A 27489-nucleotide genomic window follows, 5' to 3' on the forward strand; every position below is an offset into this window, starting at 1 on the left:
TTAACGGTAAGGGTCCACCGGTTGAAATAAGCGAGCTAACCGCTCGCATGTAGGATGGTGTCATCAGCGAAGAGGATCCCTCCTGACGCGGGAGGACCATTGTCCTTAGGTGAAAAGGGCGGGTGAGGGGCTGCCTCAGTCGCCGTTCGGGATAAGTTTACGGGAGGAAGGAGAATATCGTGGAGGAAGATGTTAAAAAGTTTAGAGCCTAGAATAGAACCCTGAGGGAGTTTACTGGGAAGTAAATGGAGCAAAGTCCATCGAAGTGCACGTGGCAAGTTCTATTGGAGATGAAGTCTCCAAAGATTCTGAAAAAGGGGAGGAGACAATTAGACTGAATTAGTTTGTAGAACAAGCCCTAGTTTCAAACTGAATCAAATGCCTTTTCGAGGTCTAAGGCGCAGGCTATTGTGCAATGCCTATTTTCCAGATCATTGAGGATATAGTCTTGCAGATACAGGAGTGTCTGCTCGGTGGATCTGAGGTTTTCGAAGCCGAATTGATTAAGTGGAATGATAGGCGAGTAGTGTCTATTGAGGTGACTTAGTAGAAAACGTTCGAAGATTTTTCCAATATTGGAAAGAAGAGAAATAGGCCTCATATCTTTGAGATCGCGGAGCACTCCTTCTTAGGAATAGGTATGAGGAAGGCTGATTTCCAAGATACCGGGAAATGGCCACTGTTCAGATAGTTGTTGAAGAGAGTGGCGAGACGTTCACTGATGGTAGGCGCACACTTTCGCAGGACGTCGGGGCCCGAAGATTTTTTATTGTTGGACCGGGAGATTGGAAGTTCGACTTTTTCTAGTTAGGTAAAGAAGGAGGCGAACGGGCCTGTTCTGACTATATCAGCCGGGCATCTGAGCAAAAAGGAGCAAAGGTAAGACCTTCCAAGCTCAACCTTTTATCGCTGACAGTAATGGCAACCACCGATTTCCAGATGGGGTCCGCTGGCGATTTAGCTCTGAATAAGTGGCTGAAATAGTCTACGCAAGCGAATATTTTTTCCTCAGGGGAGCGACACTGGGAGTTACCTATTTTTATCGGGATGTGGTTGACACTAATAGAAGATTTTTTTCTTCCAACCAATCGACTGATGATCTCGGAAAGGAGACGGTAGTCAGCGTTGCATCTATTCCGTAAGCGGTGAAATAATCGTTTCCTACCCTGCAGCAGTCTGTTTCTATCGCGGACTAAAAGGAGGGTTGAGAGGGAAAAGTTAAAGAACCTGGTTCCGACAAATACGGGTGTAGTAACCAGGTTCTTTAACTGGAACTTTTGTCAATTGTAGTTTCGAAGGCAGAATTGACTTTCAGATGTGTAAATCTAGCTCAACATTAGAGCGGATGCGCGATTTGTTCAGCGGAGGGCCCAATGCACTGGCTAAGTCACGTTGGAAATCATCCCAGTTTATCAGATTGAAGGATCTGCAATTTGCCGTAGATGAAGAGAGAGGCTGAGGGCATGCTGGTGCGAGTGGGCTGCCAAAGGAGCACATGCTGAGAGATTGGACGAGATTATAAAGTCGTCTAGGAAAGAAGACGAGGAAAAGATGGCACTCCAACGTTAATAATATCCGCGCTTTGCCGTTTTCGTTGTTAACTGAGTCGCTGAAGATACGTACCTCGCGTTGAGGTCACCGCCGAGAATGGAGGCATCGAAACTGGTCGCGATTTCCTACAGTGCGTCCAGAATGGGAGTGAGGTGACGACCTGTGCCGCCCGGGAAGTAGAGAGAGCCGATTAGGACTCGAAGGACGCCACCACCCCTAACAGGAAGTCTGACTACTGCCGATGGGATGCTATATGCCCTAAGTCCCGCTTTGACTAGTATGGCTGTGCCTCTGACCGCGTCGTTGCGGAAAGTACTGTAACCAGGAGCATGTAGCTTTACATTGGGGGCTTGCCCAGTCTAGTTTCGTTTAGGAGAGCGAGATTAGGATCGGAATCCTCGAGGAACTTGTGGAGAGCAAAACATTTGTTGTTGGAAATGAACGAATTAGTGTTGAGTGTGAGCACCTTCATTTTGGTTACCTAGCAATTTGAAGAGGATTGTAAGTACGCTTCTGGTTTGTCTTCAGGGGGAGACGGAGGTAGTTGTGATAGAAGTCAGAGATTGTGTTTCACAGAGAGGAAAATGACTATTGAATAGGGGCCTTGCTTCCATGGAGACGCTCCTGGGAATGAACGAATCTGGGGGCGATAAAAAGCTAAGGGTTTCGAGCCCCCGACCCCGGGCCACTGCGGTAAAAAAACGGAGTTAGTGAGGGAGGGGCGGTCCAGTTGGCATGAGGCAAAGTGCTAGGCTGAGAGACACGAACAGACGAGGATCTGTCAAGATTGAGGAAGAACGAAGCAGATCGGGAATGAGGGATGCTTTTGGCTCTCTCTTTGCGCTGGATTGATTCCAGTCTACGGGGGTACATAGAGAAATTGACAAAGTGACCCAGTTGGCCACAGTTTGCACATTTGAGGGGCGTCGCCGACTGCTTCGAACGGGAGAATAAATCTATCCCAGCTGCTGCTGCTACCAATGGACCCTGGATTCTGGCCCCGCAAAAATTTGCGCTTCATCTCCGCAGCTAGCAAAACTTGGGATGTCTCTGCGATCGGCGGCCTGGTCAGATTATGCTTCAGGTTAAAGTTGCATAATTCGGCAAGTCCTCACACGACTTCCGCGTGGTGGCCGCTGGAAACCGTCTTCGGGCGGGCCAAGAGTGTGTATGGCCGGGCTGGGAGTAGGCCCATCCAACTGACGAGGATCTGCTTGTCTGCTGGTCATGTGTTAAGGGCAAGTAGATCTGGCGGGGGGATGGACCGAAGCAACAGCCCGGGGATCGTGCTCCCTGCACCGGAGAAGGTGCTAATAGGACCCCAAGCCACGGTGGAACAGCATACGCCGAGTGCTGCGTGGCCAATGGGGAGCTTGGTCTTTAGTATGCGAACTCTGAATACCTTGGGCACCTTCAGTTTCAAATAAGACTCTTACCCTGGTGACCGGGCCAGCCAGGGTGGACATTCTTCCCGGACTACTCGTGGGACCAAGACATGGACTCAATTAACAAAAAAACTAAAACGACGATAGAAGAGGAGGAGATGATGCCAGGCGCATCATCGGAGGACGAGCTGCTGGCCTCCAGCCAGGAGACAGTGGCCGTCGAGAGCAGTACTTGTTGTTGTGCTGAAACCAACCGCAGGGACCTCCCGGAGCGAGGTGTCAGACGGATAAGTGGCTTCTAGCCTAGAACCTACTGCCGTCAAGCTGGGTGTAGCGAGTACCAGACATAGTACTCCTGACCCGAAGCCCTCAGCGTCGGGGGATCCCTCGAAAGCAAAAACCGACAAGAATGTCGGTCGCCGGAAACCGGCTAAGAAGCCAAGGTCCACGGGTGTCCTGCTCAAGAGCCAGTACCAGAAGGCCATGCATATTCTCGGCAAGATTGCCAAGAATAAGGAGGCCGGTACTGTCGACGAGCGGGATGAAAAAGACTTCGCTAAATACCAGGCGATTGTTAATGAATGCAACAGCAAACGCCGGGCTGACGAGCAGAAGGCGAAGCCCATCGCCCTAAAACGCAACCGATCTCAAGACGAGGTCGAACAAAATAAGAAGCGGAGCAGAGTGGGCAAGAGCGCAGACGCCAAGCAACATACGGAGGAAATTGTACAGCAACCGTCAGCCGACGGGCCACGTACTGCGAAGCCCTTCAGCGATGTGGCCAGAAGTCACTTACGTGTGGCGTTGGCGGATGGCAATTCTGCTAGCGGCAAACTAACGCTGGAGGTGTGGACCAGTATGGAGGCTAGGCTGTGTGCATGGTCTATGAACATCTCGTGGAGACCGGAGGCAAGCACCCGGGACACACTCTCCACTTTGATTCATCTCAGGTGGTCCGTGGGTTCCACGTAATAGCTTGCATGGACCAGTTCTCTAAGGACTTTCTCGGCTCGTGTGTCGCTAAGATCAGCGACGCCTGGGAGGGCGTTAAGCTCAAGATTATCCCTTACGACGAGATTCCCAGGAGACCGGTCGCTCGCATCTGGTTGCCGAAGATCCGCATGGAGAAGGACAAGCTCGTCCCTTTCCTGCGCCTTCACAACCCCGGGATTCCCATGGACGACTGGGTTGTTATAAAGGAGGAGGAACCTCAGATAAACAGCCAGCCCGTACTACTCCGCATAAACGAGGAGTGCCTGGAGGCACTGAAAAAGGCTGATTATTAAGTGTGGTTCGGACTCAGGAATGCCAAAGTAAAAGTGTTCCGCTCTGCAAAACCGGACGACGACCTCGACCCAATCGACGCCGCCAACGAGCTGGTGGAGGAGATGACGATCGACGGTCCGACGGGGGCTGACAAACCCCCCACGCAAGCAAATCATGCTGAGGGTAACGCAGATAAATCTGCAGCACTCGAAGTGCGCCTCGGCTAATATGCTCGTCTTCCTCTTAGAGGAAGACATCGACATCGCATTAATACAGGAGAAATGGGGTCTCCGGCCGAGGATGGTTCTCTGGATGTACACCGCTGTAGTGCGTCCGATCCTCACGTACGGATCTATTGTATGGGGGCAGGCTTTGAAGAAGAAATACAATAGAACGAAGCTTAATACGATTCAGAGAACCGCGTGTGCAGGTGCTACGGGGGCTCTGCAGTCCTGCCCGGCAGATGCTCTCAATGTACTCCTGCATCTCCTCCCCCTAGACCTCCACATCAAATATGTTGCAGTGTGCAGTGCCATCAGACTACGTGAGTGCGGATGCTGGGCAGCGAAGTCCTACGACCATAGCAACATTCTAGATGAAATACCTCGAGAAATCGGGGCATCCCCCACGGACTATGTGACACGCAGGCTGAACTTCACGAGAAACTTTGCTGTGGACCTTCCAACCAGGGCAAAGTGGAAAACCGGCGGCGTGTTGCAAGACTATGACACGGTATTCTTTACGGACGGATCAAAGATGGCCTATGGAGTCGGCGCGGGGGTTTCCTCGAATACACACGGTGTATCCAAGTCGTATGGTCTCCCAGGTTTCACCAGTGTATTCCAGGCGGAAGTACTGGCGATATTGGAAGTCTGTCGATGGCTGGAGCGTGATTCGAGCTCCAAGCGTAACATAGCCATTCTGAACGACAGCCAAGCGGCCATCAAGGCCTTGTACTCAACGACGACATCTTCCCGGTTGGTGGGGCAGCGCAGAGACACGCTCAACCATCTGGGCGGCACGCTCAAGATCACTCTCCTCTGGGTTCCCGGGCATACGAACATAGAGGGGAATGAGCGGGCTGACGGATTGGCCAGGCAAGGCTCTGCTCTTGGCAGCCCCTCGGGGAATACAGTCGGTGTTCCGCTGGCGGCTGTCGGGGGCCGAGTCTACTCGCACTACCTAGCAGCCGCGGGCCTGAGATGGCGAAGGTTTACAAGCTGTGCCAAATCAAGGAGAATTTGGCCCGCTTATAACATAGCCCGATCACGAGAGCTCCTGTGCCAGATGCGTGCAAATGCATTCAAGATTACGGCGGTCTGCACGGGGCACTGGCCCATAGGGGACCATACCGCTGGGCTCGGCTTACCCTACAACTCGCATTGTCGAAGCTGTGGAGAAGGAAGGGAAACCCTCATGCACTTTCTCTGTGATTGCCCAGCTCTGGCTCGAGTCAGGCTGCGGACACTGGGTAAACCATTCTTTGGGGACCTCAGTGAGATTTCTAGCTGCAGGGTCGGAGAGCTGCTTTCCTTCGTGAATGCTACGGGCTGGCTCTGAAGATCCGAGCCAGCAGGACTCTGCTTCCCTGTTCCTATAACAACAGTCACGGTCTTAGGAGTTTGTGGCATCAAAACGGCGCATCAATGCGCTAATTGGGCTCCTCGGAGCGGCCACTGATACCTACCTACCTACCTCCCTCCGCGATCGGGCGCGCGCACCGACCGGCAATGCAATCGATGGTCCTTGCCTCCGCTGTGCCGCCACAGAAGGGGGAAGACCATGTTATTGCCAATAAAAAACAGTTCTTATCAATAAATTTTTATTTCAAAAAACCTTACTTTTACACTGATCCAAATCGATCAAATTTCTAATATTAAATGTAATGTATATCAATAAAGAGTAGATAACTAAACTAATATGAAAAGTATGATTTAATAGCAATAGAAACGATAAATTCTCCGAGTAACTAAATTGTACTTTCATTCACAAACACAACCAAGTTCATATCATCATTCAATTCTTCTACTAACCATTTTACACCTTTCTAAACAACGGACTCACGATCAGATCTGATTGACTATCCAACAAAGGAGAAAAACATATATCGCTGGGGCTTTCCGTCAACGGAAACATCATTCTAAACTACACATACATAATGGGAAATAAACCTTGTTGCGATAAGAAATGTTGGCTCTACCACACAATTGCTCTCTTACGCTTCCTCTTCATTCCGTTCTTTTATACGAAGTCTTGAAGACTGCAACCGAACCTATTCGTTCTCAAAATAACACCAATCTGGGAACAAACTGGAACTCAGTGGTTTAGGTTAAACGGAACGCAATTAACGAATATGAAATGAAAATTAAAACCCTCTAAACGAACAATTAGAATCTAAAAGAAACTTTGAAAACATAATATCAGGTCTAGCTTTTGGTACTTTTGCAATGCAAGGCTCCGCTATTCCTCCTCTGAAAGTCTGTCGAATTCAGCTATTGAAAACACAAAGGGTATGCATCCAAAACGAATCAAAGATCCATGGGTTAGAATCGCGGATCCTTCCCAGCCGGCAATTAGAGCGGGTCGTGAAGGACAACGGCACGGAGGAAGTTCAGGTGCAGCCATTCTGAAAATATTCATTTGAAATTCGTTACAATTTGAGCTGAAATGTCCTCTCGAGCTTCGAACCTTGAATTTTCGTCCAAAACACACATCGCCCGCTTGATACCTCGCCGCTTATCCAAAATTTGTTGAACTTTTGTGTAAAGCTCTTTCGGATCATCTTTAATCTGTTTGGCAGGTGTTGGAGGGTGTTCGGTGAAATCGCAGGAATATATTTGACCATTCACTTCGGTTCCATATTCCGAATAATTGATAAGTTCAAAACTTTTTGTAATCTAAGACGAGAAATTGATACTGAAATTCAAATAGCAGAATTTGACCCATTTGCTTACCTCGTCGTAAAAAATTATGGCATGCCTTGGCGAAATTTGACTGCAGTGTCCGGCTAAGGTTAATTGAACGTCTGATCCCGGGCCAGATCCAATCAGAAGGCTCCGATATCGCATATAAACTGATCCTTCCATAGTGTATGATGTAAACCATCTGCAGGGAAGTAGTTTGGTTCCATCAAGGACTTAATCGTTAAAATTCAGGACAACTGCAATTAACTTACTTGTTCCCCTCTATAATGTCTCCAACTGGCGTCATAACCGCCCTCGCTCTTATCTGTGACTTTAATATCTTTGGTTCTAATCTCAAAGCGATTTCCCTTGCTTTATCCTCGTCCGTACGAATTGTAGGTTGATAGCGATCGTATTCATCGACTTCATCAGAATCGTGATCTCCATCATCAGCAAACGTCCTTGCTATCCTTTCGATGTCTTCTTGCGTTAATAATTGACTGGGTAAGGGCATGTTCTTGCTTGGATCTGCTTTGCAAATATCTCGTATTGTACGCGCCGCGGTTCGATTCCGATATTTCCCGACGATATCTGGGTTATCAACAATTATCTGTTGAAGACGCTGAAATGCCAAAATTTTTATAAGATCCACATCCAAATTTCGCAGTTCTGTATCGATTTTAATATCAAGCATTTCTTCATCGTCTGTTTCCGACTTGATATTGTTTTTTGTTTCGATTTCTTCGGCAGTCAGCTGCCTTGAATGTTCTTCTTGCCCCCCTGTATCCATCTTCTCGTCATCCTCAGATTTTATGGCTACTTTCGATTCGTCGTTTTGTTTCGCACCACGCCGCCGACCAGTTTTCGGTTTAGCTTTGACTTTTGGTTCTTCCTCTTTCTCGGAAGGTTCGTCCTCACTTGATTCCGTGATGTCTGCATCGCCCACTTCTTTTCGAAATTCTTTGACTTTTTGTTGGGCGACTTTTATGGCGTTCAGGTCTTCATTGATCAATCGGGTCAGATCCATTCGATCCATTTGAAGCTTTTCCACGAAACCGTTTCGTGTAATCGACTCGTATCGGATGATATCACGCAGGGAAGGAATTAGTTCTGGAGGATTTTGATAGTGATACTCAATCATGGGAGGAATTTCCGCCCGATCACGAGGTTTCGGCTGAACTTTATAGCGAAATGGTGGATTTTTCGTATGTACTCGCCGAAAAAATTCAGATTTCACAACTTCGTGATCGACGGGGCCGGCAAAACGATTCCACAATTTCACACGTTCAGTCGCTGATATGCTATTTACTAGTTTCCAATCCTGAAGTGAATGTGGGAATTTAGGGAGGATCAAATAAATTTGGCATAGAAATCCTCCTACTTACAATAAATAGTTCCGGGTGGTGTGGGCACATCCAAAGACCTGTAGGTAATGCAGTCAATGGTGGATCTAGACAATCCTGATTTGAAAAAAAATAATTATTTTATTGCATTGAAGCAACTGACATTCTTCTCTCAAAACCTACTTTTTTATTCAAGTCAATAATCCGCTTACCTGATGAAAGTATAGTGGGCAGTAGTCACATGCAATCAAAGGCGCCTTCTTACATGATTTTCGACAGTAGAAGCATGTTTTCGCCGGAAGCGGCACCAATCCCTGAGCATCTAATTCGTGTGGTTTCGACTTTGTATTGTTGCGATGAACACGCTTTGATCCGTTTTTTCCGCATGGTTCCACTAGAGAAAGAAATTGCATAATATATAGGTCGACTTGCTTCCAAACCCAAAACAATGTTGTCGATCATCGTTTTGCAGATAATTACTGAGATCATTGTTACTTATTGAGCAATTTCTTCAATTTATTTGCACTTTACATCAAAATCTTTCCATCCTCAAATTATTCCTTAGCTTTACATTTTCATTTCATCACCCTATACGCAACCCAAACCCGCTCCTCCCCTTACCTTTATCTGATCCAGGAAACTGATGATTCAACTCCAAATCGCGCGGCAATTCAAACTGTTTCGGATTCATAATGCTGGCAGCTTTGATCAATTCTTCCAATGGAGTAACTTTCTTATTCGGATCGAGCGCCTTCGCAACACCAGGCGTCAATTTATTAGCATTTGTAGTTGCATTTTTCTCTGCACTTACAGCAGCCCCACTTTCACTCGAATTCGAAATATGACTACTACTACGTTTCCGCAAATTACGTATTTTAATTGGCAATGTGGAATCAATTTCACTGGCTGGTGTGTTTGGACGCGAGTGGTCCGATTCTAAGGTCTTACTCGTTGATCGTTCAACCGAACCAGATTTCGATGAGCTGCTTGGTTTCAATGTCATACGGCAATTGTGGCATAGCCACTGTCCATTTGGGATGTCCTCCTCGCTTAAAGGGGGATCACTAGCATGGAAGTAGGGAGATTTAAAATATGAAACCAAAAAAAGTGCATTTTTAATATTTACTGGCAGTTTAGGTGAAAACTTGATGGGCATCGATCGCAGCAGAGTAGATCACCACCTTCCTGACATGCATCGCAATTATCATGATTGTGTCCTCGACCGGGACGCTTGTAGTACGGATGTTTTGGTACCGGTTTTGGTATTATTTTCACCGTTTCCTCTTCGTCCGGTTTGGTGATTTCTTGTATTTTCTGTAAATTATCATAGCATCAATAAACCAATAATATTCCCTTTGGAAAAAAATAAAAATGAAAGATGCAAAAATTGTGCCTGCACACACGACGAATGAATATTCTTCTTACTTTTATAAAGAGATTTGAATGTGCATTTGCCTCCTTACTACGTAGTATGTATTTTTTTAGGGATTAGAGAGTCCTAAGTACGCATCCATTTGATACCGGACCGAACCAAATGGAGAACAGCTTGCTCCAACTTTTCATGGTCCACGGACTCCTCTTTTTGAGTTTAACACCCGTTTCCAAAAATAAAAGAGGGACGAAGACAGCTACGGTTTCTTATCAGGACAGAGGCAACAATTTAGACGCTGCCTACTTCTTCTTCTTTTTCTTCAGCCTTTGTCCCGTTCACAAGCGGGGTCGGCTCGTCGTGATCGGCTTCGCCATTTGGCTCTATCGAATGCCTGATCTGGGTGCAATCTCGAGGCTTTCAAATCCCCATCCAGCGTATCAAGCCACCGTTGCTTAGGTCTGCCTTTTGATCGTTTACCATCGACTTCGATGTTCAGACCAATCTTGGCAAGTGAATTCTCGTTTGCACGAATTGCGTGACCATACCATCGAAGACGCCTCTCTCGCAACTTTTCCACGATCGAGGCAACACCATGACGATCGTGGATATCCTCATTTTGGATGTGATCAAAAGGTGTCACACCACTAGTCCAATGCAACATCTTCGTTTCCATTACCGCAAGCTTCCGTTCATTGTCTTTTATAGTCGACCAACACTCAGAACCATAGAGGGCGTCAGGACGGACGACATTGCGGTAAATTTTCAATTTGAGACGTTTGTTGATAGGTCGATTACAAAGAACACAAGTTGTGGAACGCCACTTCATCCAGGTTGAAGCAATTTCATAACGCAGTTCTCCATTGGCTGATAGCGTTCACCCGAGGTATTTAAAACGCTCAGTTCTGGACAGATCACTGCCGCTGACAGTGATTGTGCCTGTTTCATGGAGATCGCTCGTCAAAAATTCAGTTTTGTTTAGATTCAATCTGAGACCGTGTTGCATGAGGCGATCATCCCATTTTTGGACAAGTTGTTCGAGATCATTTTTGCCATCAGATGCTAGGAAAACATCATCTGCATAAAATAGTGTGTAGGGCGCTGGACGTTGGATATCCCGTGTGACGGTGTCCATTACAAGAACAAAGAGGAGTTGTGAGAGGGCGCTTCCTTGATGAACACCAACACAGACACGAAGCAGTTTTGATACACTCGCCATACTTCCAACTTTACTTTTCGGATCGTGGTAGAGATTGAACCCAGCGCACGAGTTCTTCTGGCACCAAGTATTGTCGTAAAGCATAGCAGATGAGTCCGTGTGCAAGCAAAGTGTTGTAAACAAAGTACCGTTCTTGTCATTAACGCAACAGAAGTGTTCGATATCCTGTGTGCATTCGTTACGGCTTTTGAGAAGTCGATACAGATCTCTCTCGCCATCCCGAGTGTCCAATGGTCCAATGGCCCGCTCGGGTGGCAGCGATTGCTTTCTGTGCTTCCCGGTTGGCATTCTTATAAATTTGTCAATTGGCCAGTGTTTTATCGTCGAAAAATTTGTGGTAGGGGCGTTTCTTTTCACGGACCTTCATTTCAACATCGTCATTCCAAAGCCAAGTATCTCGGTTGATGTACCGCTTACCCGGCTTGGTGACCCCGAGGATTGCAGAGGCCGCTTTGTGGATCGTGTCTTTCATTTGGTTCCACGATTCTTCCACATTCGTAATGGTTGTTAATTGCGTAAGTGACATCGTTTCTTCTTTCTTCTCACGAAATCGCCACAATTTAATGCGCATTTCTATTTGAGTAATTTTGTATACACAGTGATCACGCTTACGCTGTAAACGATGTTTAGATTGAGTAATTTCTGAGAATGGGTCCGTTAAAGTTATGATCATTTTCAACCCCCCGCATTCCCCACCTTTCCAAGAAATGTTAAAACTAAGACCGGATTCGGAAAGTACTAAACAAGACTATAGTTGATGAAAAAAATGTCAACCTCCCTTTTGCATGTATGGAGACAATCCTTTAAATTCGAGGTAGAAAGCCGTAACTCACTGTATGCGTGAGCGTTCATAGTTCCCACCTTTCCATCAAATTTGATGTCAATCGCCACAAACAGACAGATAGACAGACAGACAGTAATCCGATTTTAATAAGGTTTTGTTTTCTACAAAACCTTAAAAACGGATACAACAGGAACTCCATCGAAAATCGAATCACAAAGAAACTACGCCAGGCCTCAAGACAACTACTTTCAACACTCCTCCAGGAGGCGAACACAGAACCTAGGCAATGGATAACATCAACCTGCTCGGGACGGACGCAGAACATCAAAATGCGGCTACACAAACATGAATTCCGGGTCATCTCTGCGACAAGATTTATGTAGGACAAACAAAACGGCTAGTCCACACCACGGTGTTATAATACATAAAGGAGACCGAATCCACCAATAAAGTCCACAGAGTTGTAACCGAGTTAGGTATATAAATTCTGGCCCACGTGGCAGACATTTTGCATTTTGCGCTGCCCGACACTGATAGATACCAGGCGCTTAAGCAAAGGCTTCTCACCGTGTTTGGCGTCACCGAGGACGAGCCAACTCCTTTTCGATCTTTTTCCCGAGATCGACTCCTTGGCGAAGCAAATTAAAGAGCGGCGGTTGGAACTAAGCCGCATCAGCGCGTCATCTCGCCCGGGCAGCTCATAAAATTGTAACACGCGCGGCCACTCATGGCACGCGCCTCCCTTGAGTGAAATTGAGAGACGGTTTGGCATCGCAGCGAGACGGTGCCGCTGATTGAAGAATTTCCCAGGGCTTATGAACCGTGTGTTAAGCACAGCTGGCCGTACTCACGGCACATGACACTGCATCCCGACCGTCGTCCCACCGGTATCAGATCGCCCTCGGAAGCTTAACCCTGAAAATTTGAAAGTTGCGAAAGAGGAATTCCAGTTCATGATAAGCAAAAGTTACTGCCGACCTTCCAAAAGTCCCTGGGCAAGCCCCCTACAAATTGTGCCATAGAAAGACAGCTCCTGTTGCCCGTGCGGGGACTACCGGCGCCTCAACGTTGTGACCACCCCGGACAAATAACCAATGCGACACATCGAAGATGTCACCATGAACCTTGCTGGCAAACATGCGTTTTCCAAAATCGACTTGTTGAAGACCTTCCATCATATACACGTCGCCGAAAGCGATGTCCCCAAAACGGGGATCACTACACCATCCGGTCTGTTTGAGTTTACGGCGATAAACTTCGGTTTCCATAACGCTGGCAAACCTTTCAACGTTTTATGGACGAGGTCTTGCAAGGACTAGACCGGTCCTTTTGCTATATGGACGACATATTGGTTGTATCAGAGTCGAACCAAGAGCACATGGAGCACTTGCGCCGTGTCACGAAGTTTGGGATCGTCATCAACGTTTCTAAATGCGCTTTCGGTGTGAACGAGCTAGAGAATCTCGAGCATGTTATTAGCGAAAAAAGTTCCTCGAAACCTACGTCTCGGGTAGATGCAGTCCACAAATTCAAGAAACCGGCCACCGTCAGGGACCTCTTAAGTGTACTTACAGCAACGTCCGTCACTATCTAGATGGTTCCGAGTTCTTTGTGTTCACAGACCATAAGCCGACAAAGCTTCGCCGCAACAACAGCAACACCTCAGGTACATATCCCAGTTTACAACAGACTTTTGTTTCATTCCTGTCTCATGCAACGAAATAGCAGATGCACTCTCCCGTATCGAAAACATCGAAATGTCTGCCGTCATCAGCGAAGATGAACTGCCCCATGAGCAAACCCTGGACACGGAGCTATGGGAGAGCCAACCAACTTCATCGGATGCTCTAGGACCAGGACTTCGCCTTATCACTCCGCGTCAAACTGAATTGTCAAATGTTTGCATCGCACACTTAAGGCCGCAGTTGTGTGCCACGGGGAAAACCCTGCCTGGCCAGACATACTGCCCACCGTCCTGTGGAGACTTCATACTACCTGCAAGGAACGCCTGGACGCTTCGTGCGCGGAGATGCTCTACGGAACTACCATGTCGCTTCCAGAAGAACTCCTCGTTTCCAGCAATGAATTAACGGGCCCCCACGAGTTCCTTAGCAATCTGCGCAACGTTATGCGTAAACTCCCCCTAGTACCGACGACCCACAAAAATCGATAGAGAACCTTCGAGAATAAAAAGCTTAGCACAAGCACTCCCGTCTTTCTGCACGTGGATGCCGCGCGGAAGCCTCTGTCGCCGCCCTACTCTGGACCGTAAGTCCTTCAGCGTCTGTCGGACATCCTTTACGAAGTTGACGTGAACGGATGCCGAGTTAACGTGTCTACCGTCATCGGAGAATGTTTCCCAAGGAGTCCTGGAGTGTTCACCTTACCCTAAATCGGGTCGATCTACTCGAACTACGTCAACGAGTCCCGTGAGACCATCGACGCAGCGTATTGCCCATGCAAACACGCGTGCAATGACGATTAAGCAACCTAGCTCTCTCACTTGTTCATTGTTAAAAAGGATGCATGATAGAGCATCTTCTTGTCTTTGTGCTGCATGGTCCCGTGAGTGATCCCCCTGCTTTTATCTAGCCTCACATATTGGTGAGGGTCAACCTAGCCAGTCTTATCAATTTGGCCGAGAAACTCAAATCTCTCATGGCCGTGTTTTACATCGGTATGCTATCTTATGCAGCCTTGAAGTCGATGAAAAGATGATGCAACTGATAGCCATATTCCAACAGCTTTTCCATCGTTTACCGCAGAGTATAAATGACCGTAACATGTGATTATGAATTTCTCCTCCAAATAGAAGTGAAATCACTTCTGTCCTCGATGCGCTCAAGTTGTCGATCTTGATAGTCTCCTCGCGGAACTGTTCATCGCAGCCGTTACAGTTTCTTTAGAATTGGTAATAAATTTTATATTTGTTTTTTCTTAACAAGGAGCGAAGAACAAAATTTAACGGGCTGTATCCTGAGCGAGAAATGAAGAGCCACCATGAAATGTTTATCGGAATTCGCAGTCCTAGAACAGTTTTTTTACCCCCCTTAATGATTGTGGCTACAATAGATTTCGACCAAGTCCTACCCACTGCGTACTTTCGCCCAAACCCTCACTTTCGATAATCCAAAAAAAAAAAAAAAATCCCAATACAGTTCGCGCTGCGGTAACGAAATGACAAAATTAATTTAAAATTAGGTTGGGAAAAAAGTAATGTCGTATTTTGTCAATAGATGGCGACACTTAAACATATCTTGTAGAAACATGAAAAAAGTACGTTTTTCGGTTCTACCCATTTATTCGAATTCGAGAAAAACAATTAAGTTACAAACATCGAGAAGGTCGAGAGAAAGCGCGTCTAAAAGAGTCGAATGGCGTCGAATTTATATCCTTGCCGATCCATCATGCATATCAGCTGTTGAAAGGCGTTGCCATGTTGGTGCTGTCATGTCATTACCATGTCGCTACACTGCTCCCTCCTGAGTAGTTTTGACGGTTAACGGCTGGAAAACTACGTATCGAATATTACTCGCCTCTCACTCGCTGATTTCGCTCTTGGTCCTACATACGTTTTGGGAGCCAAACTTATTGGTCGTTGGGCTGCTTCCGTTGGATCAGAAGTTACTTCGAAATAGGCAGGTTTTAGTCGCTCGACGCTGATATTTGTTGCTTTGCCCTGAATTTCCATTTTAAAAACGTTGTCGGAAAGTCTTTCTAACACCTTATATGGTCCTTCGTACGGATGCTCTAGCGGCTTCTTCACTCGATCAATCCGCACGAACACGTGTGAGCATGTAGAAAGATCCTTGTGGACGAACACCTTCCTTCTATCATGTTGAGAGATTGGCGTTGCACGAACTTGCGTCATATGGTGACGAAATTTCTCAACGAAAAATTTCGGATCGGGAGGCATTTCCTCGTCAAGAAAGAACTCGCCAGGAATGCGAATCGTTGTCCCATAGACTAGCTCAGCAGCTGTTGCGCCAATATCCTCCTTAACGCTTGTACGAAGACCGAGCAAAACCGTTGGCAAAACTTCGACCCATTCACGGTTGTTGTGGCACATAATAGCTGCTTTCATCGATCGGTGCCATCGCTCAATCAATCCGTTAGAAGCAGGATGGTATGCAGTGGTTCGAATCTTTTTGCAACCCACTAAGTGCGTCAGCGACTGGAAGATCAAGGATTCGAACTGGGATCCTTGGTCCGATGTTAATATAGTAGGTGCTCCAAATCGTGAAATCCAGTTGGTGTAGAATGCGTCTGCGATAACATCTGCCGTAATTGATCATATCGGAACCGCTTCAGGCCATCTCGTAAATCTATCGATCATAGTCAATACATACGAGTGACCTTGTGATTGCGTTAGCGGTCCGACAATATCGATATGTACGTGACTGAATCTCGTGTCCGGCATATCGATTTGGCCATGCGATGGTTTTACATGTCGTCCAATCTTACTTCGTTGACACGCTAGACATGTTCGTGCCCACTCGAGAATGTCCTTGGACATACTAGGCCAGACATATTTTCGGCAAATCAGCTTCTTCGTGACGCGTCCGCTTGGATGAGATAGTCGGTGAGTAATCTCAAATATTCTCCTCCTGAGAAGTATTGGGATATACGGCCGTATTTGGGAAGTTGACACGTCGCAGTACAACATTGTATCCTTGTCGTCAACTCGCAACTTTTTCAAATCCAAGGTCGTTTCAGAACGCAGTAGATGTTGGAGTTCCTCATCGTTTCGTTGCGCTGTAGCTAATTCTTCGGTGGTTATGGCAACCGGCAATGTAACAGCACTAATTCGGGACAAGGCGTCTGCTGTAACGTTTTCCTCGCCAGTGACGTATATGATATTGGTCGAGAATTGGCCGATATAGTCCAGTTGCCTTAATTGCCGTGGACTAGCTTTATCGGCTTTCTGTTGGAAGGCAAACGTTATCGGCTTATGATCGGTTTTGATTAATAACGGACGACCTTCGACCATGTAGCGAAAAAACTTGACTGCACTGTAGATTGCTTGGAGTTCTCGATCGTAAGTGCTGTACCTACGTTGTGTATCGGAGAACTTCTTCGAAAAGAAACCGAGCGGTTCCCAAACATCGTTGTTCCACTGTTCGAGAACTGCTCCCATAGCCGTGTCCGATGCGTCTGTTTTGATGGCCAATGGTGCATTCTCAATGGGATGTCGTAGTAACGCAGCGTTGGCAATTTGCTGTTTGCACTTTTCAAATGAGACATCTGCTCGTGGATTCCATTCGATTTTGCGTTTATTCCGTTTCCTTGCACCAATGAGATACTCGTGAAGAGGTGCTTGAATTTCGGCTGCATTCTGCAACGATTTTCTATAGAAATTAACAGCTCCTAGAAATCGTCGCAAATCGGCAATTGTTGACGGTTTTCCGAAATTCAAAATGGTTTCCACTCGTCCTGGAAGGGGCTTGATGCCATTTTCGCTCACCAAATATCCTAAATATTCGGCAGAAGATGTTCCGAAGCTGCATTTATCGACATTGATGGATAATCCGTATTCACGGAGTCGATTAAATATCGTCAATAAGTGCTTCCGATGCTCCTCGTTCGATTTAGAAGCGATAAGAATGTCACCGATGTATGCATAGCAAAAGTCCAATCCGCGGAGTGCATGAATGTACCGCTGGAAAGTTTGTGCGGCATTACGTAGACCGAACGTCATTACTCGGAACTCAAAAAGCCCAAAAGGAGTAATGACAGCTGTTTTGGGAATTTCCTCGGGTGGTACAGGAATCTGGTGGTATGCTCTTGTCAGATCAATCGTGCAAAATACCTTGCATCCACTCAGTTTGTGCGCAAAGTCACTAATGTGAGCGATGGGGTACTTATCTGGGACGGTGATAGTGTTCAAACGCTGATAATCTCCACATGGTCTCCATTGTCCGTTTTTCTTCCGTACCAAGTGTAACGGGCTCGCCTATGGGCTACTCGATGGTTGCCAAACTCCCTGTTGTAGCATGTAGTCAAATTCGGCCTTTGCTTCGCGCAGTTTTTCGGGCGTTAAGGTCAGGATATGGTGGTAGATATCATGAGCCATCACCTTCGCTCCGTCAGATGGAATTGTGATGTCGACAAAATCTCTCAGAATGTCATGATAACTTTCGCTAGACTTTAGTGTTGTCATACCACAAGTTGTCGTACCACAAGTGGTGTCGGTGAGCTTTGCGATGCAGGATAAGTTGGTATTTTCGTCGATTATCTTCCTCCTGCGTAGGTCCACTAATAAGCCATAATGGAGCAGCAAATCGACACCGATTATTGGTTGTCGAACATCCGCTAAAACGAACCTCCAGGTAAACGGTCGTTGTAAGCCGAGGTCGAGCGTTATGATGCGATGTCCATATGTTTTGATTGGCGTATTGTTGGCGGCATAAAGCTGAAATTGCATTGGCGCGTGCTGATTTTTGTCTTTAGGCAAAACTGAAATATCAGCACCGGTATCCACCAGTAAATGCATGCAGCTTTTCCGATCGAGTACTAATAATCGGCTGGGTTTACTGTGAGAGGGGTCGTCCTCGACCGCCGAAATTCGGGACGACGAATTTAGTTTTCCGAAGTCGCGGAATTATTTTGCCACTTACATGGCGGTCGGCAATTACGCGCTTGTTTCCCAAACCGTTGATGAAAGAAGCAAAACCCTCGATTCCGTGAACCTGATCTTTGCCTTCTGGTGCTCCGTTGCTTGGATCGGGACCGGTTGCGTGTCGTGATTTCCAGTCGGTCAATTCGGTTCAACATTTGCTCCAAGACCTCATTTTCCGTGGGTGCCTTCTGAACGGTGGAAATGCAAGGCAGTTGTTGCATCTCGATCATTAAATCCGCCATTTTCGCCAATTTATCGATGTCTGCCTCGTTAGAAATTGCTAACACCATTCGAATATTTTCGGGCAATTGCTCAAGTAGCAACGATCTCAGCATGGCGTCAGTTACCTGCTCCCCGCCAGTGTTTCGCAAGTCCTGCAGATAATGCGATGGTCTCTTTCTTTACAAATTCTTCCCTTGGAAAAGTCGTCGCAGCTTGGATTCGGCGGACTCTGCAAAAGCTGCCAATATCCTCTCCTTCACGGCTTCGTACTTATTTGTTGCCGGAGGATCTCGTGCTATCGAGATCACATGCGGAAGGATTTCCGGCTCGGCAAATTGTATCACGTACTTAAATCTTGTTTCGTCCGACGTGATGTGATTAGTGTGGAACGCAGCCTCTACCTGCTCAAACCAAAATGCCGGGTCGGGTCGATAAAATGACGGAAATTTTTGTATGCGTGCCGCTTCCACGAATACGCCTGCTAGTCGATTAGCTATCGGTGGCAGGAAATCACTTTGAAGGGATGTTTTCGGCGTTTCTGGCGATTTGGATTCAGTGGCCATTTTGAAACTCGCGCTTGGTGTCGATTAAACGTATGGAAATTTAAGATCACTGCACTTTTTATTTTAACTCTAGTCGTCGGGGTCACCAATGTAGAAACATGATAAAAATACGTTTTTAGGTTCTACCCATTTATTCGAATTCGAGAAAAACAATTAAGTTACAAACACCGAAAAGGTCGAGAGAAAGAGCGTCTAAAAGAGTCGGATGGCGTCGAATTTATATCCTTGCCGATCCATATAGTGACGTTACTTTGTTGAGCATATCAGCTGTTGAAAGGCGTTGCCATGTTGGTGCTGTCATGTCATTACCATGTCGCTACAATCTTGTGTTGTACTTATCGTATCGGATCATACTATACGGCGATTTGAAGACAACAATCTGGACTACAGGTGTCTCTTTGTAGGTTTTATAGATCATACGTTTCAGTCTCAAGTTATAGCGCGTCAAAAATGGAGTCCACCAAGCAAGAAATTCGTCATATTCTACATTTTTACTACCTGAGAGGCAGAGAGAATGCAACGACGGCGGGCAAAAAATTTGTGAAGTTTATGGGTCCGATACTGTAACGATTCGCACAGCACAGCGTTGGTTCGATCGATTTCGTTCTGGTGTAGTGGATGTCGAAGATACACCCCGTACTGGTAGGCCAATCGTCGTAGAAACCGATAAAATCGTCGAAATCATCCAAGTAGACCGGCATGTGAGCATTCGCTCGATTGGCCAGGAACTCGGTAAGGACCATAAAACCGTTTGGAACCATTTGCAGAAGATTGGATTCCAAAAAAAGCTGGATATTGGGGTGCCACGCGAGTTGACGGAAAAAAATCTCTTGGACCGAATCAACGCCTGCGATGCACTGCTGAAACGGAACGAATTCGACTCATTTTTGAAGCGGATGGCGACTTGTGATGAAAAGTGGATCACACACGACAACCTCAAGTGAAAAAGATCGTGGTCGAAGCGCGGTGAGCCGGCCCAAACCATGGCCAAGCCCGGATTGACGGCCAGGAAGGTTTTGCTGTGTGTTTGGTGGGATTGGAAGGGAATCATCCACTATGAGCTGCTCAACTATGGCCAGACCCATAATTCGGTCTTCTACCGTGAGCAACTCGACCGATTGAAGAAGGCGATTGACCAGAAGCGGCCAGAATTAGTTAGTAGGAATGGTGTTGTGTTCCACTAGGACAACGCTCGGACTCACACATCTTTGATTTCCCGCTAGAAGCTACAGGAGCTCGGATGGGATGTGCTATTGCACCCACCGTATACTCCGGACCTGGCACCAAGTGATGACCATCTCTTCCGATCAATACAAAACGCTGTTGATGCTACTGTCACAAACGAGCAATCGCGACCACAACGATGGGTAGCAGGGAGTCGAGTTCGAGACGCCGACCGATATGGACCACAATATGTTCCGTGTTTAAAAACGTGAAATAAACAATTCTTGTAAATCAGTTAAAGACTTTGCTTTCTGTCTCGGCCCCTTTGACAGATCAGAAGTGGGATCTTCCTTTTCGGTTTCGGTGAATGCAAAATGCCGCGACAAAAATTCGCAATCGCAGATTTAACGTGCCCGGTATTACGGAAGTTGCTGCGCCACCGGGAGTTGAGATCGGCCGGGCGAAAACCGGATTTAGTGAAGCGGTTGATCGACAGTGAAGGTAGCGATGAAATCGAATTGTCCGACAACGAAATCGAGGACAATGACGACGACCTTCGACAGACGGTTTCCGCTTTGGTGGAAAATGTGGCGTCAATAATGGCGGCCATTAAAAATGGCCAAGTCGGTGTACCACCCGTACCACCTGTTCCACTCGTTCCATCAGCTGTCCTACCCCAGGACGACGATGCTATTGCCGAAGCCCATCATCAACGCACACCATTCAATATTACCGCACCGACTCATTCAACGGCTTTCGGCGATATCGAGCCGACACTACGACGGCGCAACGAGACGATGACGTCAACTCGTCAACCGACCGCGGAATACGTATTTCAACCACGAGATGTTATCGGGATTCTACCAACATTTGACCCGCTCGACGATGTGTCCCCATCAGCCGAACAATTCATCGACCGAATTGAAAAATTGGCTCAGGTATATCACTGGGAGGAATACCTCGTTCTGTTTGCCGCTCAGGCTAAGTTGAAAGGTCCGGCTAAACGATGGATTGACGGATTGCAAACGACGTTTGCAACGTGGAAAGAATTCTCCAAAGCGCTAATTGCAGATTTCCCCAGTCGATTTACGACAGAAGATATGCGACAGCGGCTCGATAGCAGCCGTCGCGCACACAACGAAACAACCGAAGAATATTTTTTCCGCGTCTGCGCAATGGGACGACGGGCGAAGCGACGAAACGATCGTGTATTACATACGACGAGGGCTTTGTATGAAACCATTACAAACTGCCATAGCCACGATGCATTTCAACACGCCGAGCGAAATGCTAGTGGCCATACGACGATTTGTAGCGAACGATCCGGGAACGAACGATAATTCCAATAGCGTTCGGGGTGAACGAACGAATATACTCCGATCGCCGCCGCTGCTGAATGCTGCAAATCAAAACTCGAGGCTATGTTACAATTGTTTCGAAAGAGGGCATTTGTCGTTGAACTGTCCGAAGCCGCAACGAAGACCACTATGCGTGAAATGCAAGAGAACTGGCCATGCGCAGAATGACTACCCGACAGCCGCGCGAACAGAAGCCAACCGCCGAGAGACAATAAATCGTATAGCACAACACACAGACAACAAATTGCTAACGAAGACAGTGGAAATAGGCGACGATGAATTTGAGTGTATTGTGGACTCAGCAAGTAGCTGTTCTTTGATCAGACAGTCTGAGGCTCAACGAATTGGACAGATTAAACAATTCGAGCCAGCACAACAACTTAAAGGGTTCGGTGGAGCTGTATACCTTTGCAATAAGAAAATAATTGCAACAATCAGAATTGACGACGTGATTCTGGAGGGAGTTTTGTATATCGTGGACAACGAGCAGATGGATAAGCCGATACTCATTGGAACCGATATTATACTGCAAGAAGGTAGGTGCTGCACAATTCATGGTCGTGAATTTAAAATGAAATCGGAATTCGAGAACATACGAACCGGACCAATATCATCAATCGATAAAGAACAACTGTTTGAAGTATTGGAAAAATGGCATAAGTGTTTTTCTACTAATTTATCAACGATCGGTCGTTCAAATTCCACCGAAATGGAAATCCGTGTTACAACCAGCAAACCAGTCAGTCGATAGCCTTACAAGGTTCCGTTCCCGAAGCGATTGAAAGTGGAAGAAATGATCGACGAGCTACTGAAAGCTGGAATAATTCGACCGAGCGAGTCGGAATATTCATCTCCGGTCATACTGGTCGCGAAATCAGATGGTACAGACCGACTTTGTATCGATTATCGAGCATTAAACGCGATTACAGTGAAGGAACCATTCCCAGTTCCCAGTGTGGAAGAGCAAGTGGCACAATTGGCCGGAAATTCCTTCTTTACTACGCTGGATTTCATTTCAGGATATTACCAAATCCCGATTGCCGAATCATCGAAAAAGTATACGGCTTTCGCCACTCATATAGGCCAATATGAATTCAACGTAGCTCCATTTGGATTGACCAACGCTCCATTCAAATTCCAAAGAGAAATCCGAACAATCACCTCGAGAATGAAACGACGAGTAGTATCTTATGTTGACGAAATCATCATACCGAGCAAAAATATCAAAGAAGGCTTGGAAGCGTTGGATGAGTTCTTAGGAATATTAGCGGAAATTGGTATGACATTAAATATAGAGAAATGTACATTTTTAGCGACCGAAGTATCCTTTTTGGGACATCGAATCACTAAGGAAGGTCTTCTACCCGGTGAAGTGAAAACCGATGCAATCCAGAAATTCCCAACACCTAGTAATCGAACCGAGGTTCGACGGTTTCTTGGACTAACTAGTTTCTTTCGACGATTCGTTCAAGGATATGCTCAGATAGCTTTACCGTTAACTCGATTGCTGAAAACGAAGGATGCGGAACGATTTACATGGACATTTCTTGAACAGGAAGCATTCGATACCTTACGAAGAGCTCTTTATCGTCCACCGATTTTAGAGATCTACGACGTCAAGCGACAGCACGAAGTCCACACGGACGCGAGTTCGAATGGAATTGCTGGAGTGTTACTTCAAGAGAGCGACAACGGGTTAAAACCTGTCATGTACTTCAGTCGGAAGTGCTCGGAGACCGAAGCGAAATATCACAGTCATGAGCTAGAGGTTCTAGCCATAGTCGACAGCCTGGAACGGCTCAGAATGTTTTTGATCGGAAAGAGGTTTCGTGTCATTACTGATTGTGCTGCAATAACATCTACGAAAAATAAAACGCCGTTACATCCTCACATTGCTAGATGGTGGCTACGTCTTCAGGAATTCGATTGTGAATACATCCATCGAAGTGCTGACCGCATGCGACATGTAGACGCTCTGAGCAGAGCACCCGTAGAGCCTCCAAACCCAACCAAGACAGTCGCCGACCTCGTCCTTAAGGTGGAACTCGATGAACACGATTTCTTGACGACCATCCAGCTGCAGGATATGAAGTTAGCAAATATTGTCAAAGTTCTTCAAGGAATGAGCTCTGAACAAGCGACACAGATTCGACGCGAATACGTTTACAAAAATAACCGTTTGTACCGCAAAGTTGACGATCAGTTGAGATTCGTTGTACCGACGGCAATGCGATGGAGAGTAGTGCCTACGTACCACGATGACATGGGACACTTTGCTGCGGAGAAAACTTTAGATCGATTGAGGAAAGATGTTTGGTTCCCGAAAATGAGAAAATATGTCAAATCATATATATCAGCATGCATGGAATGCGTGTACAATAAGACGGTGACAGGGAAGGCCGAAGGGCAGCTATACATCGACACTGTGAAACCTATTCCCTTCATGCAATTGCACCTGGATCATGTAGGACCACTGCCGAAGACATCACGAGGAAATCAATATATCCTGGGGATCACCGATCCTTTTACTAAATTTACAGTCTTAAAAGCCGTCCGTAGCGTAAACACCCAGCCAGTAATACGAGCGTTGAATGAATTGACTTCGTATTTTGGGCTACCAGCTATTGTCGTCACCGATCGAGGCACGGCTTTCACTTCTCACAACTTTGCCGAATACTGTAAATTAAACGGGATCCAACACATTCAAACAGCTGTTCGAACACCTCGAGCCAACGGCTCAATTGAAAGAATTAATCAAACGGTTTGCAAATGTCTTCGAGCCAGCTGTGTAAGCGATTCAGATTGGGACACAGCTATCCGCGACATCCAGTGGACTTTGAACAGCAATACAAATGCAACGACCAAATATAGTCCGAACGATCTCATATTCGATTTTCGATTGCGGGACGTTGTTCATAACCGTCTCGTACAAGCCATCCACGATGAAGCGAACGATTCACAAGAAAGTATCGATATCCGACGGGAAAGGGCAACTAAAGCGATTGAAGCCGAGCAGGCAAAATGGAAGCAGCGATTCGATAGGCAGCGCAAGAAGCCTTCTCAATATCAGGAGGGTGATCTGGTCGTGATTACCAACGTTGCTCCTTCGACGGGGTTTTCTCGAAAGCTGGAGCCGCGATATCGAGGGCCATATGTAATTTCGAAAGTTTTAAGGTTCGACCGATACGTCGTTGAAGATATCGAAGGTCTCCAACGTCGACAAAGGCGCTTTAATTCGGTGTTCCACGCCGAACATCTTAAACCGTGGTGCACAGCTGCACCTTTCCTCGACAACGATACCGATGGGAGCGACAACGAAGAAGACCCGGGGAACGTGCCCGGCCAGGAGTCCGATTTGTCAGGAGTGGTCGAACTGTCACAAACGAACAATCGCGACAACGATGGGTAGCAAAGGAGTCGAGTTCGAGACGCCGACCGATATGGACCACAATATGTTCCGTGTCTAAAACGTGAAATAAACAATTCTTGTAAATCAGTTAAAGACTTTGCTTTCTGTCTCGGCCCCTGTGACACTATACGGCGATTTGAAGACGACAATCTGGGCTACAAGTGTCTCTTTGACAGTGTTGTGACCGTACGTTTCAGTCTCAAGTTATAGCGCGTCAAAGAGGGAGTCCACCAAGCAAGAAATTCGTCATATTTTACATTTTTACTACCTGCGAGGTAAAAATGGGCCGAAGGCGGCTAAAAAAAAATTGTGAAGTTTATGGGTCCGATACTGTAACGATTCATACAGCACAGCGTTGGTTCGATCGATTTCGTTCTGGTGTAGTGGATGTCGAAGATACACCCCGTACTGGTAGGTCAATCGTCGTAGAAACTGATAAAATCGTTGAAATCATCCAAGTAGATCGGCATGTGAGCATTCGCTCGACTGGCCAGGAACTGGGTAAGGACCATAAAACCGTTTGGAACCATTTGCAGAAGATTGGATTCCAAAAAAAACTGGATGTTTGGCTGCCACACGAGTTGACGGGAAAAAATTTCTTGGACCGAATCAACGAATGTGATGCACTACTGAAACGCAACGAATTCGACCCATTTTTGAAGCGGATGGCGACTTGTGATGAAAAGTGGATCACGTACGAAAATCTCAAGCGAAAAAGATCGTGGTCGAAGCCCGGCGAACCGGCCAAAACCATCGCAAAGCCCGGATTGACGGCCAGGAAGGTTTTGCTGTGTGTTTGGTGGGATTGGAAGGGAGTCATCCACTATGAGCTGCTCAACTATGGCCAGACCCTCAATTCGGTCCCCTACTGTAAGCAACTCGACCGTTTGAAGCAGGCAATTGACCGGAAGCGGCCAGAATTGGTTAGTAGAAATGGAGTTGTGTTCCATCAGGACAACGCTCGGGCTCACACATCTTTGATGACCCCCCAGAAGCTACGGGAACTCGGATGGGATGTACTATCGCACCCACCGTATAGTCCGGACCTGGCACCAAGTGATTATCATCTCTTCCGGTCAATGCAAAACGCTCTTGGTGCTACTAAGTTCGCCTGAAAAGAAGCTTGCAAATACTGGCTGAGTTTTTTGCAAATAAGGAGGGGGAGATTTATAAGAGGGGAATAATGAAGTTGCCTTTTAAATGGCAACAAGTTTGCGAACAAAACGGCGCATATTTGACATAAATCGGATAATTCTAAGTGCGTTAAATAAAGCGTCAAATTTCGATCACAAATACGACATTACTTTTTCCCGAACCCAATATTTATACATCTCTTGTATCTTTGAGGATAAGCTGCTGAAGATTGTTTGTTATCAGTGAAGTGTTAGAATTTAGGTTCAATTCGAGTTTATCTGCATTTTAGAGGCAACGTTGCAATCCAGATGGATTACGCGCTACGCAGGACAGGGCACAATATTTTCAAGGATCAGATTGACTTGATCGAGGGATGGAAGGGAATTTAGGAAATAAATACTCCTCCACTGGTTCTACAGTAAACAACAAGCCGACGAGCATCCCTTCTCGACATTAGAGAAGGTCATTCCATGGACCACGGAATTAAGCCCAGAAATCCTCCACACTACTCCGCCATTCTTGACGAAGTCGTCATAAATTCATCCTTAAAATTGTCTCCTTCATCGCTAAATACCTTAAATACCTCAGACTAGAACAACAGCGAGCAGAATTAATAAAATCCACCGCGAACTAGCCCACTATCTGGAGGTTATGCTATAGTAAATTTTCGCGCTTCAATTTCCTACACTTTGTCCCAGCACTTGAATTTCTTCCACGTACCTGCATTATGCTGCCCGAAACACTTAAATCATACTCAATTTTCGACATTTTTGCAAGATTTGAGCAATAGTCGAGGTGAAATTTAACGTTCAACTATTTATATTCTCAATTGAGGCTAAAATCTTGTACAGTGTATATGGAAAACGACAGAAAAATGTTTGAGTCTTTTGACATATTCACGCGAACGAAAAAAACGTCAAAGGAATTGTCAGATATTATGGAATTGGTAATAGGGAAATTGAAAGGTAGGTGGCATTTCGGTAGAGTTGGTTGGTATCTAATTGGAGGCATTGGTTAATTTCAATAATTTATGGATTGAGAAAATTTTATTGACGTAATCCGAAATTCTCAGTTATAATTAAATGGAAATTTATATTTACAGCAATTAACCATTAATTTCAATATTAAAAGAACTCAGCATTGCCCCATCACGAAACAACGCCCAAACCCGAATTCCAATTTGAAACCAACTAACAATAC

General features: G+C 46.3%; 1 protein-coding gene across 1 annotated transcript; it reads right to left on the minus strand.

Annotated features, from left to right (window-relative positions):
• Positions 1-6647: 6647 nt before the first annotated feature.
• On the minus strand, positions 6648-27183 carry LOC119653592 (PHD finger protein 12). The gene is made up of 9 exons (XM_038058341.1): positions 27010-27183; positions 9575-9762; positions 9070-9512; positions 8661-8842; positions 8491-8565; positions 7378-8426; positions 7157-7307; positions 6891-7099; positions 6648-6828 (listed from the first exon to the last, which is right to left on the minus strand). The coding sequence occupies exons 1-9, from the start codon at positions 27055-27057 to the stop codon at positions 6663-6665; spliced, it is 2511 nt and encodes an 836-aa protein (XP_037914269.1). The 5' UTR covers positions 27058-27183; the 3' UTR covers positions 6648-6662.
• Positions 27184-27489: the final 306 nt, after the last annotated feature.

This window comes from Hermetia illucens, chromosome 4, assembly GCF_905115235.1.
Source record: "Hermetia illucens chromosome 4, iHerIll2.2.curated.20191125, whole genome shotgun sequence".
NCBI lineage: Eukaryota > Metazoa > Arthropoda > Insecta > Diptera > Stratiomyidae > Hermetia > Hermetia illucens.